Source organism: Entelurus aequoreus, linkage group LG02 (assembly GCF_033978785.1).
Source record: "Entelurus aequoreus isolate RoL-2023_Sb linkage group LG02, RoL_Eaeq_v1.1, whole genome shotgun sequence".
Classification (NCBI taxonomy): domain Eukaryota; kingdom Metazoa; phylum Chordata; class Actinopteri; order Syngnathiformes; family Syngnathidae; genus Entelurus; species Entelurus aequoreus.
In genome coordinates, this window is record NC_084732.1 from 84,233,798 (window position 1) to 84,257,072 (window position 23,275).

General features: G+C 37.2%; 1 protein-coding gene across 1 annotated transcript; it reads right to left on the reverse strand.

Annotated features, from left to right (window-relative positions):
• Positions 1–462: 462 nt before the first annotated feature.
• Positions 463–22,668, reverse strand: slc22a31 (solute carrier family 22 member 31). Its single transcript, XM_062033635.1, is given in 10 exon segments — positions 463–1,554; positions 1,830–1,941; positions 3,156–3,370; positions 3,437–3,545; positions 5,610–5,755; positions 5,871–6,039; positions 14,636–14,790; positions 14,876–14,979; positions 22,170–22,402; positions 22,405–22,668. Coding segments are annotated over 10 exon segments (1,815 nt in total). The 5' UTR covers positions 22,559–22,668; the 3' UTR covers positions 463–1,136.
• Between the last annotated feature and the right edge of the window lie 607 nt (positions 22,669–23,275).

Sequence of the window (23,275 nt, forward strand, 5' to 3'; positions counted from 1 at the left end):
TTCTCAGCTGTTTGTACATGTTGCAGTTTATAAAAAATAAAGGTTTATTAAAAAATAAAAAAAATTGCCTCTGCGCATGCGCATAGCATAGATCCAACGAATCGGTGATTAAATTAATCGCCAACTATTTTTATAATCGATTTTAATCGATTTAATCGATTAGTTGTTGCAGCCATAAAATATACGTATATATATACACACACACACACATATACACATATATATACACACACACATATGTATATATACACGCATATATATATATATATATATATATATATATATATATATATATATATATATATATATATATATATATATATATATATATATATATATATGTGTGTGTGTGTATATATACACACGCATACATAAATATGTATATATATATATATATATATACATATGTATAATTATACATATACATGTATATATACACACACACACAGACACACACGTTTATATACACACATATATAAATATATATACATACATATATACAAAAATTTTAGGCAAAAGTCTCCCTAAAATATTATAAATCTCCCTAACTTATAAAGTGTTTTATTCTTAACACAAAGTTCTGTTTTGTTTTATTTTACAAAATAGTGCAAACAAATTTAATATAAAGTAGCCAGAATGTTGAATTTTTTAATAATCATTATTCACTTAAATATGATTATTAAGTTTCTCCCTTTACTTCATAATGTAAGGTAGATATTATTTGTAATGACCATAATACATCATTATTATATATATATATTTTTTTTATTACTGTCTTTAAAACTTGTTTTGAACCTGAATCAAGGGTCCTTGAATGCACCACAGTTATGCGTTATTTAAACATAAATAGATGTATTATATTCTGGCACTTTTATGACATAAAATGTTATAATGGCCAGATGACTCGAAGAAAGAAAAAGCCAAGGCCAGGATGCTGTGGCTGTGGGAGTGTTTATGCCAAGTGGGAGTGGGAGTGTTTATGCCATGTGGCTGTGGGAGTGTTTATGCCATGTGGGAGTGGGAGTGTTTATGCCATGTGGGAGTGGGAGTGTTTATGCCATGTGGCTGTGGGAGTGTTTCTGCCATGAGCCGGCCCTGCATGCAACAGCAACCTCTTTAAGAGCGTCCCATGTCAGTTAAGATGCTTCCCTCAGCGGCTCGCTCTCCTGCGCTTGGCGAGGAGTCGGCGCGGCGATCCTGTACGGCAACATGTCTTTACCCAGCATCCTCCTGGTGGCGCTGACCAGGCGGGAGTAGCTGTCGGGGCTGTACTCCGACAGCGGGGGTCGTTGGCATAGCAACGGCAGGTGGACCCTGTCGGGCTGAGACGGGAAGAGCGGCGGCCGGCGCCGGCTCTCGCCCTCCTTCAGCGAGTCTGGGAGGGGCTTGCGCTTGCTCTCGGGCAGCAGCATGATGCACAGCACCGACAGCACGGCGAAGGAGGCGAAGATCACGTGATGCAGGAAGTAGCCGCCGTTGTTCTGCAGCTCCATCAGGGAGGAGGCGGCCATGCCCACGCAGCCTGCCGCCAGCACCAGGCCCAGACATCCCCCTCTGGCCGGGGTTTCAATAAAGGACGGAAAAATGAAGAAAAAAATGATCATAATATCCGATAAAATAGTTTCTCATCACATTTTATTGCAGCCACTAAAAAGGTGCTGAATCATAATTTGTCTGTTGTTGCAGATGTTCTGTGCATCTGTGAATGTGTTCTTATAAAACAGACATGCTGTGAAATAAGGTGATTGTATGAATAAACAAATGAATGTACGGATAACCACTAACTTCCAGCAGATGGTTTCTTTCCCAGCTCATTTGAGAAGACTTACCGCACCACGGTGGGCATCACCTCGCAGGCAAAGAAGACACTGAGCATGGCCAGGGCCTGGGAGAAGAGCAGACCCAAGATAGACAGCACCAACACCAAGCCTCCTTGCAGGTCTGACAACACAAACATGAGACTCCATCATCAACGTGCTGACATCACATTTCATCAGCCTTATTGATGACGTCATGATCATACATTATATTTACTAGTCATTAGCTGCTTTTAATGACTGGTCAAGTGGGAGAAAATTAAATAAACATTTAAATAATTACTCAAATGTGTCATTAATTAAGTATAATTGGAATTTAAAACATAAATGTGTGTCATACATTTGAGTATTGATTGCATTATTTAAATAATTATTTCAAGATGTCATGTTTTATTTACTTAGTGACACATTTAAGTTTTTTTTGGTCCCGCCTGTCAGCACTTCATGAATTTATATATATTTTATAACTATATAATTTTTTATTTATTTACTTAAATGTGTCAATTAAATCATGAAATAAATGATTACATAATGAAATATAATCAATAGATTAAATGGAAGTTAAATCTTAAAATAACCAATTAAATCATTAAATAATTCATTAAATCGTGAAAAATAACAAAACCCTTAAATAAATCATTACTTCATGAAATAATATAATCAAATATTAATTATATTGGGAAATAATTAAATCCAAATAGTTTGTTAAACCATGAAATAAATACTTCATTAAATCGTGAAATAATGGATTAAATATATCATTACTTCATTAAATAATATCATCAATAATTCATTGAATGGTAAAATAATTAAATTGTGAAATTAATAATTAAATGAATTGTGAAAATGTAATAAAAACCCTTAAATAAATCATTACTTCATGAAGTAAAATCAATTGATTAAATCATAAAATAATTTAATCATGAAATAATTAATTAAATCAGGATATAATTAAATCATAAAATAATCAAATTAATAATTATTTAAACTGTGAAATAATTGGTTATGTGATTAAATAATTCATTTATTAAAAATAAATCAAATTGTGAAATAATTGAATCAATAAATAATTAAATCATGAGAATCAGAAATTGAATGATTAAATAATTAAATTCAAATTTGTTTAAAACAAATTAATGACACATTTAAAAACATTATTTATTTAACTTAATTTATAATTATTTAATGACACATTTAAGTAATTAATTAAATATTTATTGAACTTCCATATTTTTTTTGTCCAGCGATGTTGACAGGACGAGCCCGCCTGATGCATGTGAGAAGGCTGCGGGCCAACATTTGAAGATGTAAAAAGGTTGAGGGCCGCAGCGTACGTACACTGAGTGAGGGCCAGCAGCAGCAGCGAGGACAGTCCGGTGATGATGGCGGACAGAAGAAGCATTCCACGTCGACCGAAATGATTGACGGTGACGCAGATGAAGATGCAGGCCATGGCTCCTGTGGCGACTCTGACAAAGTAGCTGAAGTAGAAGTTGGTGGAAAACATGTGCAGGTTCCTGGTGAAGCAGTACTGGATGCCTGTTCCTATTAAACTGCAGGGGAGACATGTTGGACTCTCCTGTGTGGGCCATCACTGAAGGAGGAGAGCAGCAACTCACAGAGTGAAGCTGAGGATGAGGCAGTTCTTCCAGATAACACGAGTCTCAAGCAGGGCCAGGATGGAATAATACCTCGGCCGGCACTCGTCATCGAAGGCGGACTGGACTTCTACACAGAGACAATAAAAAGACAGGAACCACATTCACCAGTTTGTTTATTTTACTATTTAAAACGTCTAATAAGTGTGTGAGGCACAACATAAACATGCAATTAGCTTGTTAGCATCCCAAGCAAGCAATTAAAGAGATAGGGACGTTTATTGTTCCACTTTTTCACTTCCGATACCATACCGATATTTGAGCCTTGAGTATTGGCCGATTCGGATGTTAATTCGATACGATATCGGCATAAATCACGCTTACTTTTCTCATTATGTATGTGAGAAAAGGTTTGATCAAGTGAAATGAGTCAAACAGGTTTGAAAAACACTAACCTATTTATTATTAACCATCTGGAATGTACTTATGCGGTCTTTGAGTTGAAGTGGAGTAGTAATTGTTTTTGGCGACACCTAGTGTTCACAATAACTCATTAAATTCAGCTCCTGACGCAGTTAGTTGAATTATGCGGACACGTTCGTTACTGGATACTTTCTAATACGCTTCTTCCTTGAAAACTATGTGTAAGTAATATACAACTATGATTATTTGATACTTGTTTATATCGACAAATGTTATGTTTTATATTGCAATATTGTTTAATTAAGGACACTTATTACATATGTCTAGCTTGTGTGCTACGGTGTGCGTAGCTGTTGTGTAGCTGCTAGCTCTTTAGAGCCTATCATTCTACCAAATGTACTTTTTGTATATAACAAGTGATTATTTGAGGACATTTAGATGTTAACTGGCGTTGTTGATGCGTTGCAGGACTGCTTGTATCGGACCTTTTAGATGCAATCTGATATTAACCGATACTAGTTTTTCTTGCAGATATCGGACTGCTATTTGGTATCGTCATTAAAAAATATATATATACTTTTATTATTTTGGAGTGACGTAGTACGTTCAATGATGCGGACACGCTTGTTACTGGATACTTTCCAACACACTTGTCTTGGAGACTTTGTATGTAAGTAAGTAATATGCATATACCGTATTTTTCGGACTATAAGTCGTAGTTTTTTTTCATAGTTTGGCCGGGGGTGCGACTTATACTCAGGAGCGACTTATTAACACATTACCGTAAAATATCAAATAATATTATTTAGTTCATTCACGTAAGAGACTAGACGTATAAGATTTCAAGGGATTTAGCGATTAGGAGTGACAGATTGTTTGGTAAACGAATAGCATGTTCTATATGTTATAGTTATTTGAATGACTCTTACCATAATATGTTACGTTAACATACCAGGCACCTTCTCAGTTGGTTATTTATGCCTCATATAACGTACACTTATTCAGCCTGTTGTTCACTATTCTTTATTTATTTTAAATTGCCTTTCAAATGTCTATTCTTGCTGTTGGGTTTTATCAAATAAATTTCCCCCAAAAAATGCGACTTATATATGTTTTTTTTCCTTCTTTATTATGCATTTTCGGCCGGTGCGACTTATACTCCGAAAAATACGGTAGCTTCACCTTTATCGTTAGTTTTTAAGGCAAAATGCGTCCGTTCTCCCTTTTCTGTCTACACACTGTGTCTGCTTGTAAGTACTCAGTGATTGTGCCCTGCCGAACATGCTCCTCTGCTCGTAAACCAGCAATTTCACGATGTGACGACGGCGTGGGGGCGGTGGGATGGGTTGGACCGGTACTTTTTAGAGGCGGTATAGTACCGAATACGATTCATTAGTATTGCGGTACTATACTAATACCCGTACAACCTTAATTTGGACACTCCTGCTCTAGATCAACTTCAGATCTGTCCGTCGATTATAAGTTTGTATTGATTTTTTTTTAACAATGACAGTCTTAAAGTAAAAACTACCTGCAATGCAGACTTGTGTTATTAGTGCCAATATGGTATGATTTTCTCACATTTCACCTGCTCTTTTATTCAATTTTTTTGTAATAGTATTTTCAAAATGTAGCTGCAGGCCTCAAAAGGTCCCACTTGCCGCACTTTAAACACCCCTGCTGTCCATGTAGTGTAACTGCATGACGTCATAATAAGAGTTGTTGTTTTTGTGCATAGCAGTGTTGTTGTGAGTGGGAGTACACACGGTACCTGACATCAGAGATTCACCAGGGAACAGTTCATCCGGCAAACACACCCCGTTCCTGGTGGAGAATTCCTGGAGGCTCCTCTTGGCTCGAGGAATCTGAGCCGTGGCCAGCAGCCAACGAGGGGACTCGGGAAACACGGACGCACAGCTGAACAGGACGGTGGCAATTTCACAACATGTCACCAACAAAGCTTCCGTGAGGTTTTAAGGACATCAATTCCTGTGGAATAAAAAAAACAAACAGTTCCACGGCCGTGACTCACCACCAATAGGAGATGAGCAGGAGCAAAGGTAACGTGGTAACAGCCTGGAGAACCGGCCAATCGCGGCACAGAACTGCCACGCCTGGCAACAGCAGCTCTGCGAAGACGCCGAAGAAGCCGCTGACCATGGCGACCATGAGACGACGGGGAGGGTCGCAGAGTTCCAACCCTGCAGGAACAACCAAGCAGACCCCGTAGTGGGCAAAATAGTCCCAAAATATTACGCGCAGGAATCAAACGTGAAGCTGATTGATTGCATTGACAGCTGTTGCATAGAAATTAATTAGTAGAAAACATTCCAAAATATATATGAAAAAAATAATGACAGGAACAATGTAAATACAAATTCATGTGCAATTTACAAACAGATCAGTATCAGACGATTCGTGGGATAAAGCCATTGTAATGTCTGCTCGCGGAAAAAACAAAAATCCTAATCTACGATTTGACTCCCTCGAATGGCCTCGACGCTCCAACAACAGGAGCAGGCTGTTCTGAAAACATCCCAGAGGACTCCTCAATGATGGACGCTTTTGACCTCCCTCCCTCCTCAACGACACCTGGAGTCGAACTTTTGCTTGCATGCAGAACGGCCCCCAGGCCTATGAACATGAACACTACATCAACACACCCAAGACGATGGGCATATACACACACCCGCCCTCCCCAACCCCACGCCTTCACCACCGCTTGATTCCCCTTCGGGGTGATGGACGGCTGGTAGCGCTTCATAGCAGCAGTCGACCTCCAGGGTCCCAACTCCCCCCTCCTCTGTTGCGAGTTGTCGTGATTAAATGGCATGGAGTTTTTTTCCCCACTCCAGACTAGGCCCCCTTAGGAGCCCAGTCTAGACTGTATTTTTTTACTCATCTTCTTCCCCAGCGTTTTACCTTTTTCCCACCTTTTACGGGGCGCCTCATGGCGACCCATCAGCGGTCCTGTTCTGTAACCCTGTACACTGTTTGTTTGTCTAATCTTGAACGGGTTTGTGCTGAAAACATAGTTTTGCTGTACTTGTGCAATGACAATAAAGACCTATCCTATCCTATCCTATCCTAAAGTATTGCTGATTATTGTGTTTTAATGCCAGTAGCCAACTTCAATCCCCTCCTGTCGACACTATTTTTAGTCAAGCTAGCTAATTATGTCTATCTATACACAGTGTGGAGCCGCTCCTCCAAGTTAATAATATTCACCTCCATTACGGAAAATAAACTGCCTTTCTTGGTATCATCATCAAATAACATTATCACTGGATGATCGCTCTAAACATGTTACACAACGAGAGCAACAAGAACAGGCATACTAATAGCTAAGCTAACCGTTAAGCTAGCTATAGTTTAAGAAGTTACAGCAGAAAGTAAACAGATATTAACAGGAAATAAATAATTAGATAAATGAGAGGATAATACAACAACAAATGTTGGTGTGTTAGGGTTGTCACAGTCAGTACACGACATGTAAGAGGGGGCAGGATCCATCCATAAATCTGTGTTGACGATACAAAGGGTAGTATCAGTTAATGATCGATACTAGAGTGATTATATAGATATTTTTTTTCCCAAAATATATTTTTTTTAAAGCTTACAAACTTAAATGAGTAGTACACTGCAAAAAGTCAGTGTTCAAAAACAAGACAAAAAAAAACAAAAGTTAGGGTCATTTTACTTGAACTAAGCAAAATTATCTGCCATTATGACAAGAAAATTTGGCCTGTCAAGACTTTCCAAAACAAGTCAAATTAGCTAACCTCAATGAACCCAAAAACACCTTAAAATAAGTATATTCTCACAGATAACAAGTGCACTTTTCTTGGTAGAAAAAACAAATATGAGACCTTTTTTCTCAATATGTTGAAAAATATTCTTCAATTAAGTAAATGCTAGTGCCATTATCTTGACATAATGATATGCGCTCGGCATTACATTTCTTGCATTTTCCCATCGATAACATGACATCATCGCGCCAAGTGCGTGCTCTTTCAGTCAATTAGTGCGCAAGGAATATATATATATATATATATATATATATATATATATATATATATATATATATATATATATATATATATATATATATATATATATATATATATATATATATATATATATATATACACACATATATACACATACATATATGTATATATATATATATATATATATATGTATGTATATATATATAAATATATATATATATACATACATACATATACATACATATATATATACATACATATATATACACATATACATACATATATATACACATATACATACATATATATATATATATATATATATATATATATATATATATATATATATATATATATATATATATATATATATATATATATATATATATATATATATATATATATATATATATATATATATATATGTATTTACAGCCCGGCCCCCGACCACATTTTTTTTTATTGTAATTTTGAAGAATTTATCTGAATGTGCATGAACTAGTTCTGTTCAAAATTGTTTAAATGTCACATGTTTAATGTTTAAATATTAACTGTCAGTTTACTGTACTGTGCCAAATGTACTACTATATGAGTATGTGTGTTCTATTGTTTCATTGAAAATAAAACAGCAAAGTTAATTTGACCGTCATCCGTTTTAATTATGAGACACAATTGTGTCAAAATCATGATTTTTTATTTCATGTTTGAAATAAAAAAGCAGTGTAATACTTGTGAGTGTTGATGACACAGCTTTGCAACAGTTGATATTCTAGTTTCAAGCATGTTTTACTCAATATAGGTCATCAAATCTCAGCAACAAGCTTACTGAGATCATTTAGGACCAAAACGCTTAAAACAAGTAAAACACTAACATAAAATCTGTTTAGTGAGAAGAATTATCTTATCAGACAGAAAATAAGCAAATATTTGAGATATTTAATCTTACTTAGATTTCAGTTTTTGCAGTGTAGTCATTTTTGCTTTGTTTTGCACAAACAATTGTATGTAATAAAAGAGAATAAGAAACTAGTTTAAATATTGTGTTGATACCGTTAAACTGTCAATAACACTCACCTTAAATATTTTGAAAACTGTACAGTTGATTCTACTTCAGTCAAGTCATTTAGAAAAAGGTAAACATTCTAAGCTATAGGCTACCAGGAGCATAGACATCTTATAAGTAGATGCAGCATCGAGCGTTACTGCCTACTGGCGCTGACGAGACGCGGGGCCGCCATCTTGGAGTGGTGATCCGCTCCACTCAGTGCTATTCATTTGGCAGGAGCAATGAACTGTCAGCGCATTTAATTCATCTTACCTCACTGAATACCACTCATTTCCACGCGTTTTTTTTGTCATACGTGTAGCTATGATAAAGGACACATGTTTTATTATTCATAGTTTGCTTAACAGTAGTAGAATATTCTTGTATGACCAGACGTCCGAGATCAAAACTGGGAATATAATCCCAGAGAAGGCGGAAAAAAACGGGCAGCTACTTTTAAATTGAAGAAACAATATGATTAGGTTATATATACTGTACATGTGTATATCCTACATTACATTAGATATCTACACTACCGTTCAAAAGTTTGGGGTCACCCAAACAATTTTGTGGAATAGCCTTCATTTCTAAGAACAAGAATAGACTGTCGAGTTTCAGATGAAAGTTCTCTTTTTCTGGCCATTTTGAGCGTTTAATTGACCCCACAAATGTGATGCTCCAGAAACTCAATCTGCTCAAATGAAGGTCAGTTTTGTAGCTTCTGTAACGAGCTAAACTGTTTTCAGATGTGTGAACATGATTGCACAAGGGTTTTCTAATCATCAATTAGCCTTCTGAGCCAATGAGCAAACACATTGTACCATTAGAACACTGGAGTGATAGTTGCTGGAAATGGGCCTCTATACACCTATGTAGATATTGCACCAAAAAACAGACATTTGCAGCTAGAATAGTCATTTACCACATTAGCAATGTATATAGTGCATTTCTTTAAAGTTAAGACTAGTTTAAAGTTATCTTCATTGAAAAGTACAGTGCTTTTCCTTCAAAAATAAGGACATTTCAATGTGACCCCAAACTTTTGAACGGTAGTGTATATATCTTATGGACCTATAGACTGTATCTCTGTTGCTGCAGCAGCAGAGAGTTTATTCTGTCTTGACACTTTGTATTGATATTTTGTATTACATTCTTTTCTTAAATGATCATGTTTACAGTGATTGTTTTATGTGTATTTTTTATGTATGTCGCTTTGGATAAAAGCGTCTGCCAAATACTTCAACATAAACATATATAAACACCTGAAAGTCTTTATATCAGCTAAAACCACCAATCTGTTTCACTGGATTCAGAATAAAACCAAATTCTGTGTTACCCCACAATGTTAGTATTTGAATATTGTTACTTGAAGCTAGACTAAATTTAGACTTGTATAATACTGTATAGCCACTGATTGTCTAGTTAGCTAACATATTTGGACTGTGGTCCTAACTTTTACCCCTGTTGGCTTTTACAATCTTTATCTTCATCATTTATTTCAACTTTATGTTATTCAAGTATGACATTTTTAAATGTAATTAATTTCATTGACCAGCAAATTCTATTATGGTCATACTCGTGTTTGCTGGCGGCTTCGACTTCAGTACTATTGAAGATCTTTGCTCCTTCTCAACTCTGTGGTAATATTCTTTTCGCAAAATACAACCAATAGTACGTTAATGTTAAATCTTACTTGTGAAAAGTGATCCCCCGGATTCTTATTTTCAACATTCCGCGCATTTGAGCAGGAAAACGCTGAACAACATCTTTGTTTTCTACCTGTCAACTGTCAGTTTAGGCTGCTCGCCGGCTCCTCATCACCACTTCAAGATGGCGGCCAAATTTCTCGCGTCACAGCAGCCAATGCGGCGTCTACTTATAAGACGTCTATGACCAGGAGATAGCAGCTACACAACAGCTGAGCACACAATAGCACACAAGCTAGACATAAGTGTCGCTAAATGAACAATATGTTGTCAATATAAACAAGTATCAAATATATATATAGTTGCATATTACTTACACATACAAAGCCTCCAAGGCAGAAGCGTATTAGAAAGTGTCCAGTAACAAACGTGTCCGGATCATTCAACTTACTGCGTCATGAGCTTAACTTAATGAATTGTTGTGACCAATAAGGTTTCGTCGAAAAACACAATTACCACTCCACTTCCTTTTAAAAACAGCAAAAGTGCATTCCAGATGGTTAGGAATAAATAGGTTAGGGCAGTGGTCCCCAACCTTTTTGTAGCTAAATTTAAAGGGGCTGTTTACACATTTCCACAGATGCCTTGTGGGGGCCAACTTTCCAATGTACAATATATCACAGTACAGGTATATCCCGCCCTCTTACAGCTTCTCATTTGTAATGCTGTATTACGTATGTACGCAACGCATTAGCTTTGGGTGTTGTTAGCTAATAATAGCAAGAAAATAATGCATGATTCGTGCTGATGTCGTATCGGGTCAATACTGGTATCGTCCAATACTTAGAGGTCCAGTATCAGCATGGGATCTACAGTACAGTAGAGTACAGTACCAGCCAGAGACATCCCAGCGTGTTGATAACAGACCTTAAATGAGAGCAGCTGACAGGAAATATTCCAAAAACCCTTATGAAAAGCAGGATCAAATTCCTGCTGTCAAACACACAGAATGAAGTAAATCCATGTTTCCATTCCTTTAAAATACAAAACCCAAAACCAGTGAAGTTGGCACGTTGTGTAATTCCTAAATAAAAACAGAATAAAATGATTTGCAAATCCTTTTCAACTTATATTCAATTAAATAGACTGCAAAGACAAGATATTTAATGTTCCAACTGAGAAACTTCTTTTTGTTTTGCAAATAATCATTAACTTAGAATTTAATGGCAGCAACACATTGCAAAAAAGTTGGCACAGGGGCATTTTTACCACTGTGTTACATGGCCTTTCCTTTTAACTACACTCAGTAAACGTTTGGGAACTGAGGAGACACATTCTTTCCCATTCTTACTTGATGTACAGCTTAAGTTGTTCAACAGTCCGGGGGTCTCCGTTGTGGTATTTTAGGCTTCATAATGCGCCACACATTTTCAATGGGAAACAGGTCTGGACTACAGGCAGGCCAGTCTAGTACCCGCAGTCTTTTACTACGAAGCCACGTTGATGTAACACGTGGGTTGGCAATGTCTTGCTGAAATAAGCAGGGGCGTCCATGATAACGTTGCTTGGATGGCAACATATGTTGCTTCAAAACCTGTATGTACCTTTCAGCATTAATGGTGCCTTCACAGATGTGTAAGTTACCCATGCCTTGGGCACTAATACACCCCCATACCATCACAGATGCTGGCTTTTGAACTTTGCGATGGTTCTTTTCTCTTTGTTCTGGAGGACACGACGTCCACAGTTTCCAAAAACAATTTGAAATGTGGACTCGTCAGACCACAGAACACTTTTCCATTTTGCATCAGTCCATCTTAGATGAGCTCGGGCCCAGCGAAGCCGGCGGCGTTTCTGGGTGTTGTTGATAAATGGCTTTGGCTTTGCATAGTAGAGTTTTAACTTGCACTTACAGATGTAGCGACCAACTGTAGTTACTGACAGTGGGTTTCTGAAGTGTTCCTGAGCCCATGTGGTGATATCCTTTACACACTGATGTCGCTTTTTGAGGGATCAAAGGTCCGTAATATTAAGTATCTTGTCTTTGCAGTCTATTCAATTGAATGTGAGTTGAAAAGGATTTGCTAATCATTGTATTCTGTTTTTATTTACCATTTACACAACGTGCCAACTTCACTGGGTTTGGGTTTTGTACATTACAAGTAGCATTAATGTAATAAACTGTGTGGTGTGAACTTGTTTTCTTAGGAGTGCACAGTGAACACCCGCATGCGACACAGCTGCAGGGATCACATGACATGTGACATGCTGTTACGGCTGCGGTCTAAATACAGTGCGGGAAATAACAATTTCATCCCCTGATGACTGGGTGAGTTAGCTCTCGTCAAAAATATGCAGACCACTGCTGGCGTGCTCATTCTTAAAAGGGATCAAGTACAAGAAAAAAATCTGCAGATTCATGCAATATTTCTAAAGAAATGTGAAGGATCAGCCTGACGTGACAGTGGAGGAACTTGTTGACGGACCACAGTCAGCAAGAAAACATTGATTGATATCATGTGTTGGTCAGGAGGGTACATGTATCTACATGTACAACGCCCGTTTCCATATGAGTTGGGAAATTGTGTTAGATGTAAATATAAACGGAATACAATGATTTGCAAATCATTTTCAACCCATATTCAGTTGAATATGCTACAAAGACAACATATTTGATGTTCAAACTGATAAACATTTTTTTTGTGCAAATAATCATTAACTTTAGAATTTGATGCCAGCAACACGTGACAAAGAAGTTGGGAAAGGTGGCAATAAATACTGATAAAGTTGAGGAATGCTCATCAAACACTTATTTGGAACATCCCACAGGTGAACAGGCAAATTGGGAACAGGTGGGTGCCATGATTGGGTATAAAAGTAGATTCCATGAAATGCTCAGTCATTCACAAGCAAGGATGGGGCGAGGGTCACCACTTTGTCAACAAATGTGTGAGCAAATTGTTGAACAGTTTAAGAAAAACCTTTCTCAACCAGCTATTGCAAGGAATTTAGGGATTTCACCATCTACGCTCCGTAATATCATCAAAGGGTTCAGAGAATCTGGAGAAATCACTGCACGTAAGCAGCTAAGCCCGTGACCTTCGATCCCTCAGGCTGTACTGCATCAACAAGCGACATCAGTGTGTAAAGGATATCACCACATGGGCTCAGGAACACTTCAGAAACCCACGGTCAGTAACTACAGTTGGTCGCTACATCAGTAAGTGCAAGTTAAAACTCTCCTATGCAAGGCGAAAACCGTTTATCAACAACACCCAGAAACGCCGTCGGCTTCGCTGGGCCTGAGCTCATCCAAGATGGATTGATACAATATGATATAAATATTAATAACAGAAAGAAACAACCCTTTTGTGTGAATGAGTGTGAATGGGGGAGGGAGGTTTTTTGGGTGGGTGCACTAATTGTAAGTGTATCTTGTGTTTTTTATGTTGATTTAATAAAAAAAAATAAAAATAAAAATAAAAATCGATACCGATAATTAAAAAAACGATACAGATAATTTCCGATATTACATTTTAAAGCATTTATCGGCCGATAATATCGGCAGGTCTCATTATCAGATGTCCGATATTATCGGACATCTCTAGTTGACAGTATAACAAAATAAGTCACACTTATATTCTGTAACATTCACAGTTTTGGAAACAAGTGCAGAGGTAGAAATATTCAAAATAACCTCTTGCATATGTAAACCTAACTCCACGCCCTCGCTCTCTCTTTATCTGCCCCTCCCTCACGAATGCTGCCGAGTGCGCACACCTCACAGTTTGTTTTGTTTTTAACCCCTTCTTAACCCTGGACGTACATCGAAAATACACGCAACCCTAACTCAAAATGCCGGACATTTGAGGCATTTAAGAAACCCCGCCCGGACAGCCCGGCAAAAGAGGACGTATGGTCAGTCTAGTTTTAGTCAAGTCATTTACAAAAGGTAAACCTGGTAGGCTACTAGGAGCTGGCAGCTACACAACAGCTAAGCACACCATAGCGCACAAAACAGGACAATTGTCAATACCAAACAAATATCAAATAACTATAGTACTAGCAATAACAAGCGTTATAAGACGATACTTACTGGCAATGTAGGAGGATACAAAGACCCCAGCTAGCATGGCGCCCTGAGAGAGACGCAGCAGCAGGAAGACCACGGCACTGTTGGACAAGCACACGGTCACGCCAAACAGGCTGGACAGACTGATGGACAGGAGGAAACCTCGTCGCCGACCTAACCTGGGAGAAAGACAGCGAAATCACACAGGTGTATTCACTGAAGTCACATGACTACGCCAACAACACCCGATGATGATTTATTTACCAGTCGCACAAAGAGCCGATGAAGATGTATCCCAGAATCCATCCTGTCATGAAGCAGATGTGCTGCAGGGGGATTTTCCAGTAGTCGCTGCACACCAGGTTCCACTGAGGAGGGTTGGGACACAACATGGAGGACAAATTCATGAAAACATGATTTTATTGGCATGAAATGTTTGCCTGTTGTATTATAATTCATTTCCAGCGTAAGCTATGTGTGCAAAGTCACAATCGGGGACTTCTGCGTGTGGAATGTAGATCATGTCCACCGTAATTGAATCAAGATGGCTGCTGATGACATTATTGCATTACAACAAAGTAGTGTTCAAAATAGAGCCTGCCAGGAAATTCTTTCCCGCTCATCCTTCAGCCAAACTCCCTGGCAGGCCAACAAGGTTACGTCGATAAGACGCATCTTTAGCCGGTATCATCATATCTCCTCATGCTTTCATCCTGATGATGCAACACCTGGCCTGGGGATTGGAGGAGAACTGCCGGACCAAATTATGGGATGGAAAAAGGCTCCAATTGCCAACATTTAGACCAGCGCCGATATTTGGCATTTTGACATATATTGGTATCGGCCTATTTTCACCACAACAGAGCTACATCACAATATATATTCAGTATATATATCTTTGCCCCAAAAAAATCAGTTTTTGTCCGTCTTTCCTGACGTCTTCTTGGTTCCGTTTTGTTTGTTTTCGCTACTGCAGCCCCCGTCTGCAACAAAAATAACACCTTTTGACATTGTCATTACGGGGTATTGTGTGTAAAATTTTGAGGACAAAGTACTGAGCAAAGCTGTGAATATTTATGTACATGTTTTTATTTTTGATAAAGTTGCAAAAATAACACCTTTTCACATTGTCATGATGGGGTATTGTGTGTAGAATTTTGAGGACAACGTACTGAGCAAAGCTGTGAATACTTAGGTACACATTATTTTAATTTTTCGCTTTTATTTTTTTAATAAAGTTGCAAAAATAACTCCTTTTCACTTTGTCATTATGGGGTACTGTGTGTAGAATTTTGAGGAAAAAGTACTGAGCAAAGCTGTGAATACTTACTAACACATGATTTTATTTATTTATTTTTAATAAAGTTGCAAAAATAACTCCTTTTCACTTTGTCACTGTGGAGTATTGTGTGTAGAATTTTGAGGACGAAGTACTGAGCAAAGCTGTGAATACTTATGTACACACGGTTTTTTTAATTTTTAATAAAGTTGCAAAAATACCACCTTTTCACATTGTCATGATGGGGTATTGTGTGTACAATTTTGAGGACAAAGTACTGAGCAAAGCTGTGAATACTTATGTACACATAATTTTTTTATTTTTTTTTATTTTTATAAAGTTGCAAAAATACCACCTTTTCACATTGTCATTACGTGGTATTGTGTGTACAATTTTGAGGACAAAGTACTGAGCAAAGCTGTGAATACTTATGTACACATTATTTTATTTATTTATTTGTATTAAAGTTGCACAAATAACACCTTTTTACAGTGTCATTATGGAGTATTGTGTGAAGAATTTTGAGGAAAAAGTACTGAGACCAGCTGTGAATACTTATATACACATGATTTTTTTACTTTTCTAATAAAGTTGCAAAAATAACACCTTTTTAAATTGTCATTATGGGGTATTGTGTGTAGAATTTTGAGGACAACGTACTGAGCAAAGCTGTGAATACTTATGTACACATGATTTTATTTATTTATTTTTAATAAAGTTGCAAAAATAACACCTTTTCACATTGTCACTATGGGGTATTATGTGTAGAATTTTGAGGACAAAGTACTGAGCAAAGCTGTGAATACTTATGTACACATTCTTTTTTTATTTTTAATAAAGTTGCAAAAATAACACTTTTTCACAGTGTCATTATGGGGTATTGTGTGTAGAATTTTGAGGACAAAGTACTGAGCAACGCTGTGAATACTTATGTACACATGATTTGATTTATTTATTTTTAATAAAGTTGCAAAAATAACACCTTTTCACATTGTCATTATGGGGTATTGTGTGTAAAATTTTGAGGACAAAGTACTGAGCAACGCTGTGAATACTTATGTACACATGATTTAAAAAATGTTTTTTATTATTAATAAAGTTGCAAAAATAACACTTTCACTTTGTCATTATGGGGTACTGTTTGTAGAATTTTGAGGACAACGTACTGAGCAACGCTGTGAATACTTATGTACACATGATTTTTTTATTTTTAATAAAGTTGCAAAAATAACACTTTTTCACAGTGTCATTATGGGGTACTGTTTGTAGAATTTTGAGGACAACGTACTGAGCAACGCTGTGAATACTTATGTACACATGATTTTTTTATTTTTAATAAAGTTGCAAAAATACCACCTTTTCACATTGTCATTATGGGGTATTGTGTGTAGAATTTTGAGGACAAAGTACTGAGCAACGCTGTGAATACTTATGTACACATGATTTTCTTTTCAAATAAAGTTGCAAAAATACCACCTTTTCACATTGTCATTACGGGATATTGTGTGTAGAATTTTGAGGACAAAGTAATGAGCAAAGCTGTGAATACTTATGTACACATGTTTTAATTTTTTTATTTTTAAAAAAGTTGCAAAAATAACACTTTTTCACATTGTCATTATGGGATATTGTGTGTAGAATTTTGAGGACAAAGTACTGAGCAACGCTGTGAATATTTATGGACACATGATTTTATTTATTTATTTTTTATTAAAGTTGCAAAAATAACACCTTTTCACATTGTCATGATGGGGTATTGTGTGTAGAATTTTGAGGGACAAAGTACAGAGCAACGCTGTGAATACTTATGTACACATGATTTTTTTTAATTTTCTAATAAAGTTGCAAAAATAACATTTTCACATTGTCGTTATGGGGTATTGTGTGTAGAATGTTGAGGACAAAAATTAATGTTTTCCTTTTTGGAATTAGGCTGTAAAATAACATAATATGGAAAAAGTGAAGCGCTGTGAATACTTTCCGGATGCACTTGATGTGTGTAACCAGCTTAAGTGTGCTTTATTACTTTGACTTTTTAAGTGGTAAAATCTGCTGATGTTGCTGACTTAATATGGCTTTTAAAGTTCATTACTACTGCAATATTTCTAACCTGATTATTCACTTTTAGTAAAGGTGACTGAGTAAATGTCATTTTTAGCTGAAGAAATGAAACACACATTCAAAACAATCTGATTTTTGGCTAAAACTATGGCCATTGAAACAACACTTCACTTTTACGTGTCAAATGATGCAACAAGTTCGAGCCAGTGTTGATCTTAAAATACTTGCTGGTGTCAAACGCAGTCAAGTCAAGCCTCTGCGTGTTCATCTGGTCAGGTGACAGACCACTTCATCAATATTTGCAGATTAGGAGGATCCTTGAGCAACAGCAGGCCAATCAAAAAGACCCGAGAGACAGTAAACATGTTCTTGTTACACAAGCGCAGCAACGACCCGATGCTCCAAACACGGATGCAACTGGAAAACGTAGGATCAGCAACAAGTGCAAAAGAAAAATGCTGCAAAATTCCAAAAAGTCACCAACAAAACAACTGCGTGAGAGAAATGCGGCAAGTTCATGCAACAAAATAGTTTTGGCCATCACATTTTTAAAGGTTGATTCCTATTTTCAACAATCAGCAGCTGTGTATCTCCATTAGGGCCGGGCGATAAAAAAAATATCAGTATATATCGTGATAGAGAGGTAATCGATATCAATTAAAAAATGCGTTCCATAAAATGTTCGATTTTTTTTCTTTTTAAACAAAGGCAATCGTTTTCTGGTAACCGAGCAACTGAAGGAAGTGATCACTGATCAGTGGGAGGGACACACTGACAGCCAATCGGGTAACAGTATCAACTATCACGTTTGGTCGCGCCATCTTGTTGTCTCGCCGCTGATTTGTTGCATGGAGTGAGAAGAGAAAGTAAAAATGAGTTCTGCAGAGAGCCAAGAAATTGGGGATAAAACAGGAAAAGTCACTTCGACATTATGGCAGTTTTTTGGATTTTTTTAAAAAACGGACCAATGTGGTCTGTACATGATACTACGCCACCTTAGCCGCGCTCACCCTTTAGAGCACAGCTGTAACTTCCTGGCTCTGATCCTGCAGTTCTTCTCAGGTTTCTCTATGTTTACATTTTCACTATTTTGTTACACTTTAGTAAGCATTTCTTACATATTCCTTATTTTTGCACCTTCATTTTAAGAGCTTATTAATAAGTTTTCAATGCGGATATTTGAATTTTGTTTACATTGAGTGTTTTCCATGCTTGTGTTGATGTTTTCTTTCCTTTCTGCCTTGACAGCTGAGGGGATTATAATTTAAATATCACAAATTGCATTTAATATATTTTTCTCCTGGTCCTTATGTTCGACAGGTCATTAAAAATATCAATAATCATCGATAGACTGATACAAAACACTGATATCATGATAGAGTTTTTAGCCACGTTGTCCAGCCCTAATCTCTATACACAGTGTGGAGCCGCTCCTCTACGTCAACAATCCTTCATTGCGGCAAATAAACTAAATTTAAATCCAGTGTATCACTGAGGACTACAGGGTGAGGCTGCCGCTAAACATGTTACACAGAAAGTTAAAGAGCAAGCAGGAGCAGACAAGCTCATCACTAGGCTAGCTGCTAAGATAGTAAAGTTGAAACAACACAATAAATACTGTAAGTGCTTAATTAAAGTTTAAGAAGTGTAGATGAAAGTTTGTTACAGCAGAAGGTCAGCAGATTTTAACAAGAAATGAACAAGTAGATTAATAAAAAAATCTCAATAAGAGTCTAGACCAGGGGTCCCCAAACTTTTTGACTCGGGGGCCGCATTGGGTTAAAAAAATGTGGCTCGGCTGTGTGTGTATGTATGTATGTATATATATATTAATTAGAGATGTCCCATAATGGCTTTTTTGCCTATATCCGATATTCCGATATTGTCCAACTCTTAATTACCGATTCCGATATCAACCAATACCGATATATACAGTCGTGGAATTAACACATTATTATGCCTAATTTTGTTGTGATGCCCCGCTGGATGCATTAAACAATGTAACAAGGTTTTCCAAAATAAATCAACTCAAGTTATGGAAAAAAATGCCAACATGGCACTGCCATATTTATTATTGAAGTCACAAAGTGCATTATTTTTTTTTTAACATGTCTCAAAACAGCAGCTTGGAATTTTGGGACATGCTCTCCCTGAGAGAGCATGAGGAGGTTGAGGTGGGCGGGGGTTTAGGGGGTAGCGGGGCGTGTATATTGTAGTGTCCCGGAAGAGTTAGTGCTGCAAGGGGTTCTGGCTATTTGTTCTGTTGCGTTTATGTTGTGTTATGGTGCGGATGTTCTCCCGAAATGTGTTTGTCATTCTTGTTTGGTGTGGGTTCACAGTGTGGTGCATATTTTTAACAGTCTTAAAGTTGTCAGTGTGACCTGTATGGCTGTTGACCAAGTATGCTTTGCATTCACTTGTGTGTGTGAAAACCCATAGATATTATGTGACTGGGCCGGCACGCAAAGGCAGTGCCTTTAAGGTTTATTGGCGCTCTGTACTTCTCCCTACGTCCGTGTACACAGAGGCGTCTTAAAAAGTCATAAATTTTACTTTTTGAAACCGATACCGATAATTTCCGATATTACATTTTAAAGCATTTATCGGCCGATAATATCGTCAGTCCGATATTATCGGACATCCCTATTTGCTATACTTGGTTCTCCCAGTCCACGTAAATCAACCACATTGTAGGCTTCAAATGTGATTTTTATTGATGTAGTGGTATCACAAATACTCCCAAAGTCTGTGTATCTTGTGAAGGTAGTTAATCGCATGGCCAGATCCAGTCCGATATTATCGGACATCTCTAATATATATATATATATATATATATATATATATATATATATATATATATATATATATATATATATATATATATATATATATGTGTGTGTGTATTCAGAGCTCGATGATGTCACGTTATCGATGGAAAATGCATTTTTAGACAATATGATTTGCCACAGCGGCTAGGAAACACCAAGACTAACAAGTGGTAGAAAATGGATTAAAAAATATATGATTTTTTTTAAATAATCATATAAAAATAAAAACAAATAAAATTTAAAAAATATTTGTTATTATTATTTATTATTACTTGGGACTTCCCATGTCTTTTGTTTGTCATAAAAAATACAACCATGTGGGCTTACGGACTGTATCCCTGCAGACTGTATTGATATACACTACCGTTCAAAAGTTTGGGGTCACATTGAAATGTCCTTATTTTTGAAGGAAAAGCACTGTACTTTTCAATGAAGTTAACTTTAAACTAGTCTTAACTTTAAAGAAATACACTCTATACATTGCTAATGTGGTAAATGACTAGTCTAGCTGCAAATGTCTGGTTTTTGGTACAATATCTACATAGGTGTATAGAGGCCCATTTCCAGCAACTATCACTCCAGTGTTCTAATGGTACAATGTGTTTGCTCATTGGCTCAGAAGGCTAATTGATGATTAGAAAACCCTTGTGCAAATCATGTTCACACATCTGAAAACAGTTTAGCTCGTTACAGAAGCTACAAAACTGACCTTTTGAGCAGATTGAGTTTCTGGAGCATCACATTTGTGGGGTCAATTAAACGCTCAAAATGGCCAGAAAAAGAGAACTTTCATCTGAAACTCAACAGTCTATTCTTGTTCTTAGAAATGAAGGCTATTCCACAAAATTGTTTGGGTGACCCCAAACTTTGAACGGTAGTGTATATTGATATATAATGTAGGAACCAGAATATTAATAACAGAAAGAAACAACCCTTTTGTGTGAATGAGTGTGAATGAGAGGGGTGGGAGGTTTTTTGGTTTGGTGTACTAATTGTAAGTGTATCTCGTGTTTTTTATGTTGATTTAATAATTTTTTTTAAACATTTTTTTATTTTATTTTTTATTTCTTGTGCGGCCCGGTATCAATCGATCCACGGACCGGTACCGGGCTGCGGCCCGGTGGTTGGGGACCACTGCACTAAAGTGTTTCCATAAAGATGAAATCATAGCAACATTTATTGTAATAGTAAGAATATATGAGAAATAATGAAATCATTGATTGTGACGTGTTTTTGTCCCTGACAGATAATGTTGGAGCTGTTGGGCAAATATTGACTTTTGCTAACTATTTACACTTAGGAAGACGGTTGAATAATTTGTAGAATAATTACTATCGCTAGTAACAGTTTTTACAGAATTAAAATAAAAGAAATATTGACTAATTCTTACCTCCGTGACGAAGTTGCTCCGGAGCCCCGACACATGCTGGTACTCCCAACCCCGCGTACAGCTCACCCTCTCCCGGGGTAGAGTTGGGGAAAAGCCGGAGGAGTTGCTGGGGTACTTGTAAAGTTCACAGTGGCTCAGCCCGCTGCCGTTAACCCACGGAATGGTGAGGTTTAAGTAGCCCGACCGGGACATGTTGGCGAGCAGGAGAGCGGCGGGAAGCAGCTGCGGGTCGCCTGGCAGTGGTACGACTCCGGGATGGCGGTGAAGAAGACGTCGCTGAACAGGTTGAACGTGACGGCGAAGGTCGGGAACCAGCTGAACAGAACCACGACGCGGTTGTAGCGGCCGTAGCCGCCCGAGTGGGGGAACACTTTGCCCTCGTAGTCCATTGGAGGAAGGAAAATAAAGGAAATTAAAGATAAAGAAAAAAGCGGCGAATATTAAGAGAGTGGCACACAACACCGGGCGCGCGCCCGCCGCCTGAGAGACACGCGCAGGTGAGGCGCGCGCGCCGGAAAAAAGGAGGCGGGGCGATGGACGTCACAATTTGACTCGCCTGAGTTATATATATATATTTTTTTTATCAATTTGTTAACCAATGAGTACACGCATTTGTTTCGAGCCTCATTCTCATTACAACGTTTTATACACTTTTTAATCTACGCAAAACCATTTGTATACTTTTTTTCTTACCCACAGATTGCCAATTTGTGGTGGTGGGGGGCGTGACCAAGGACGTGGTGGGGGCGTGTCAATGTGACGTAATCGTACGATTTGCATAATTAGCCTCGACGCATGTATTTTACATAACAAAGACCTCAACAAGTTATACAAATCTTTGTAATTTATGGAAGCCCGTTTCCGCCATTAATACAAATACCCCAATGATGGAAAGTCATAGTTATGAAATAAAAAGTAATTGTGAGATAAAAAGTCTTAATTATGAGATTAAAAAAAGTGAAGTTATGACATAAAAAGTCATGATTATGACATAAAACGTCGTTATGAGATAAATGGAAATTATGAGATAAAAAAATTCATAATTATGAAATAAAAATATGTAACTATGAGATGCATCGAAATTATGAGAGAAAAAAAGTCATAAT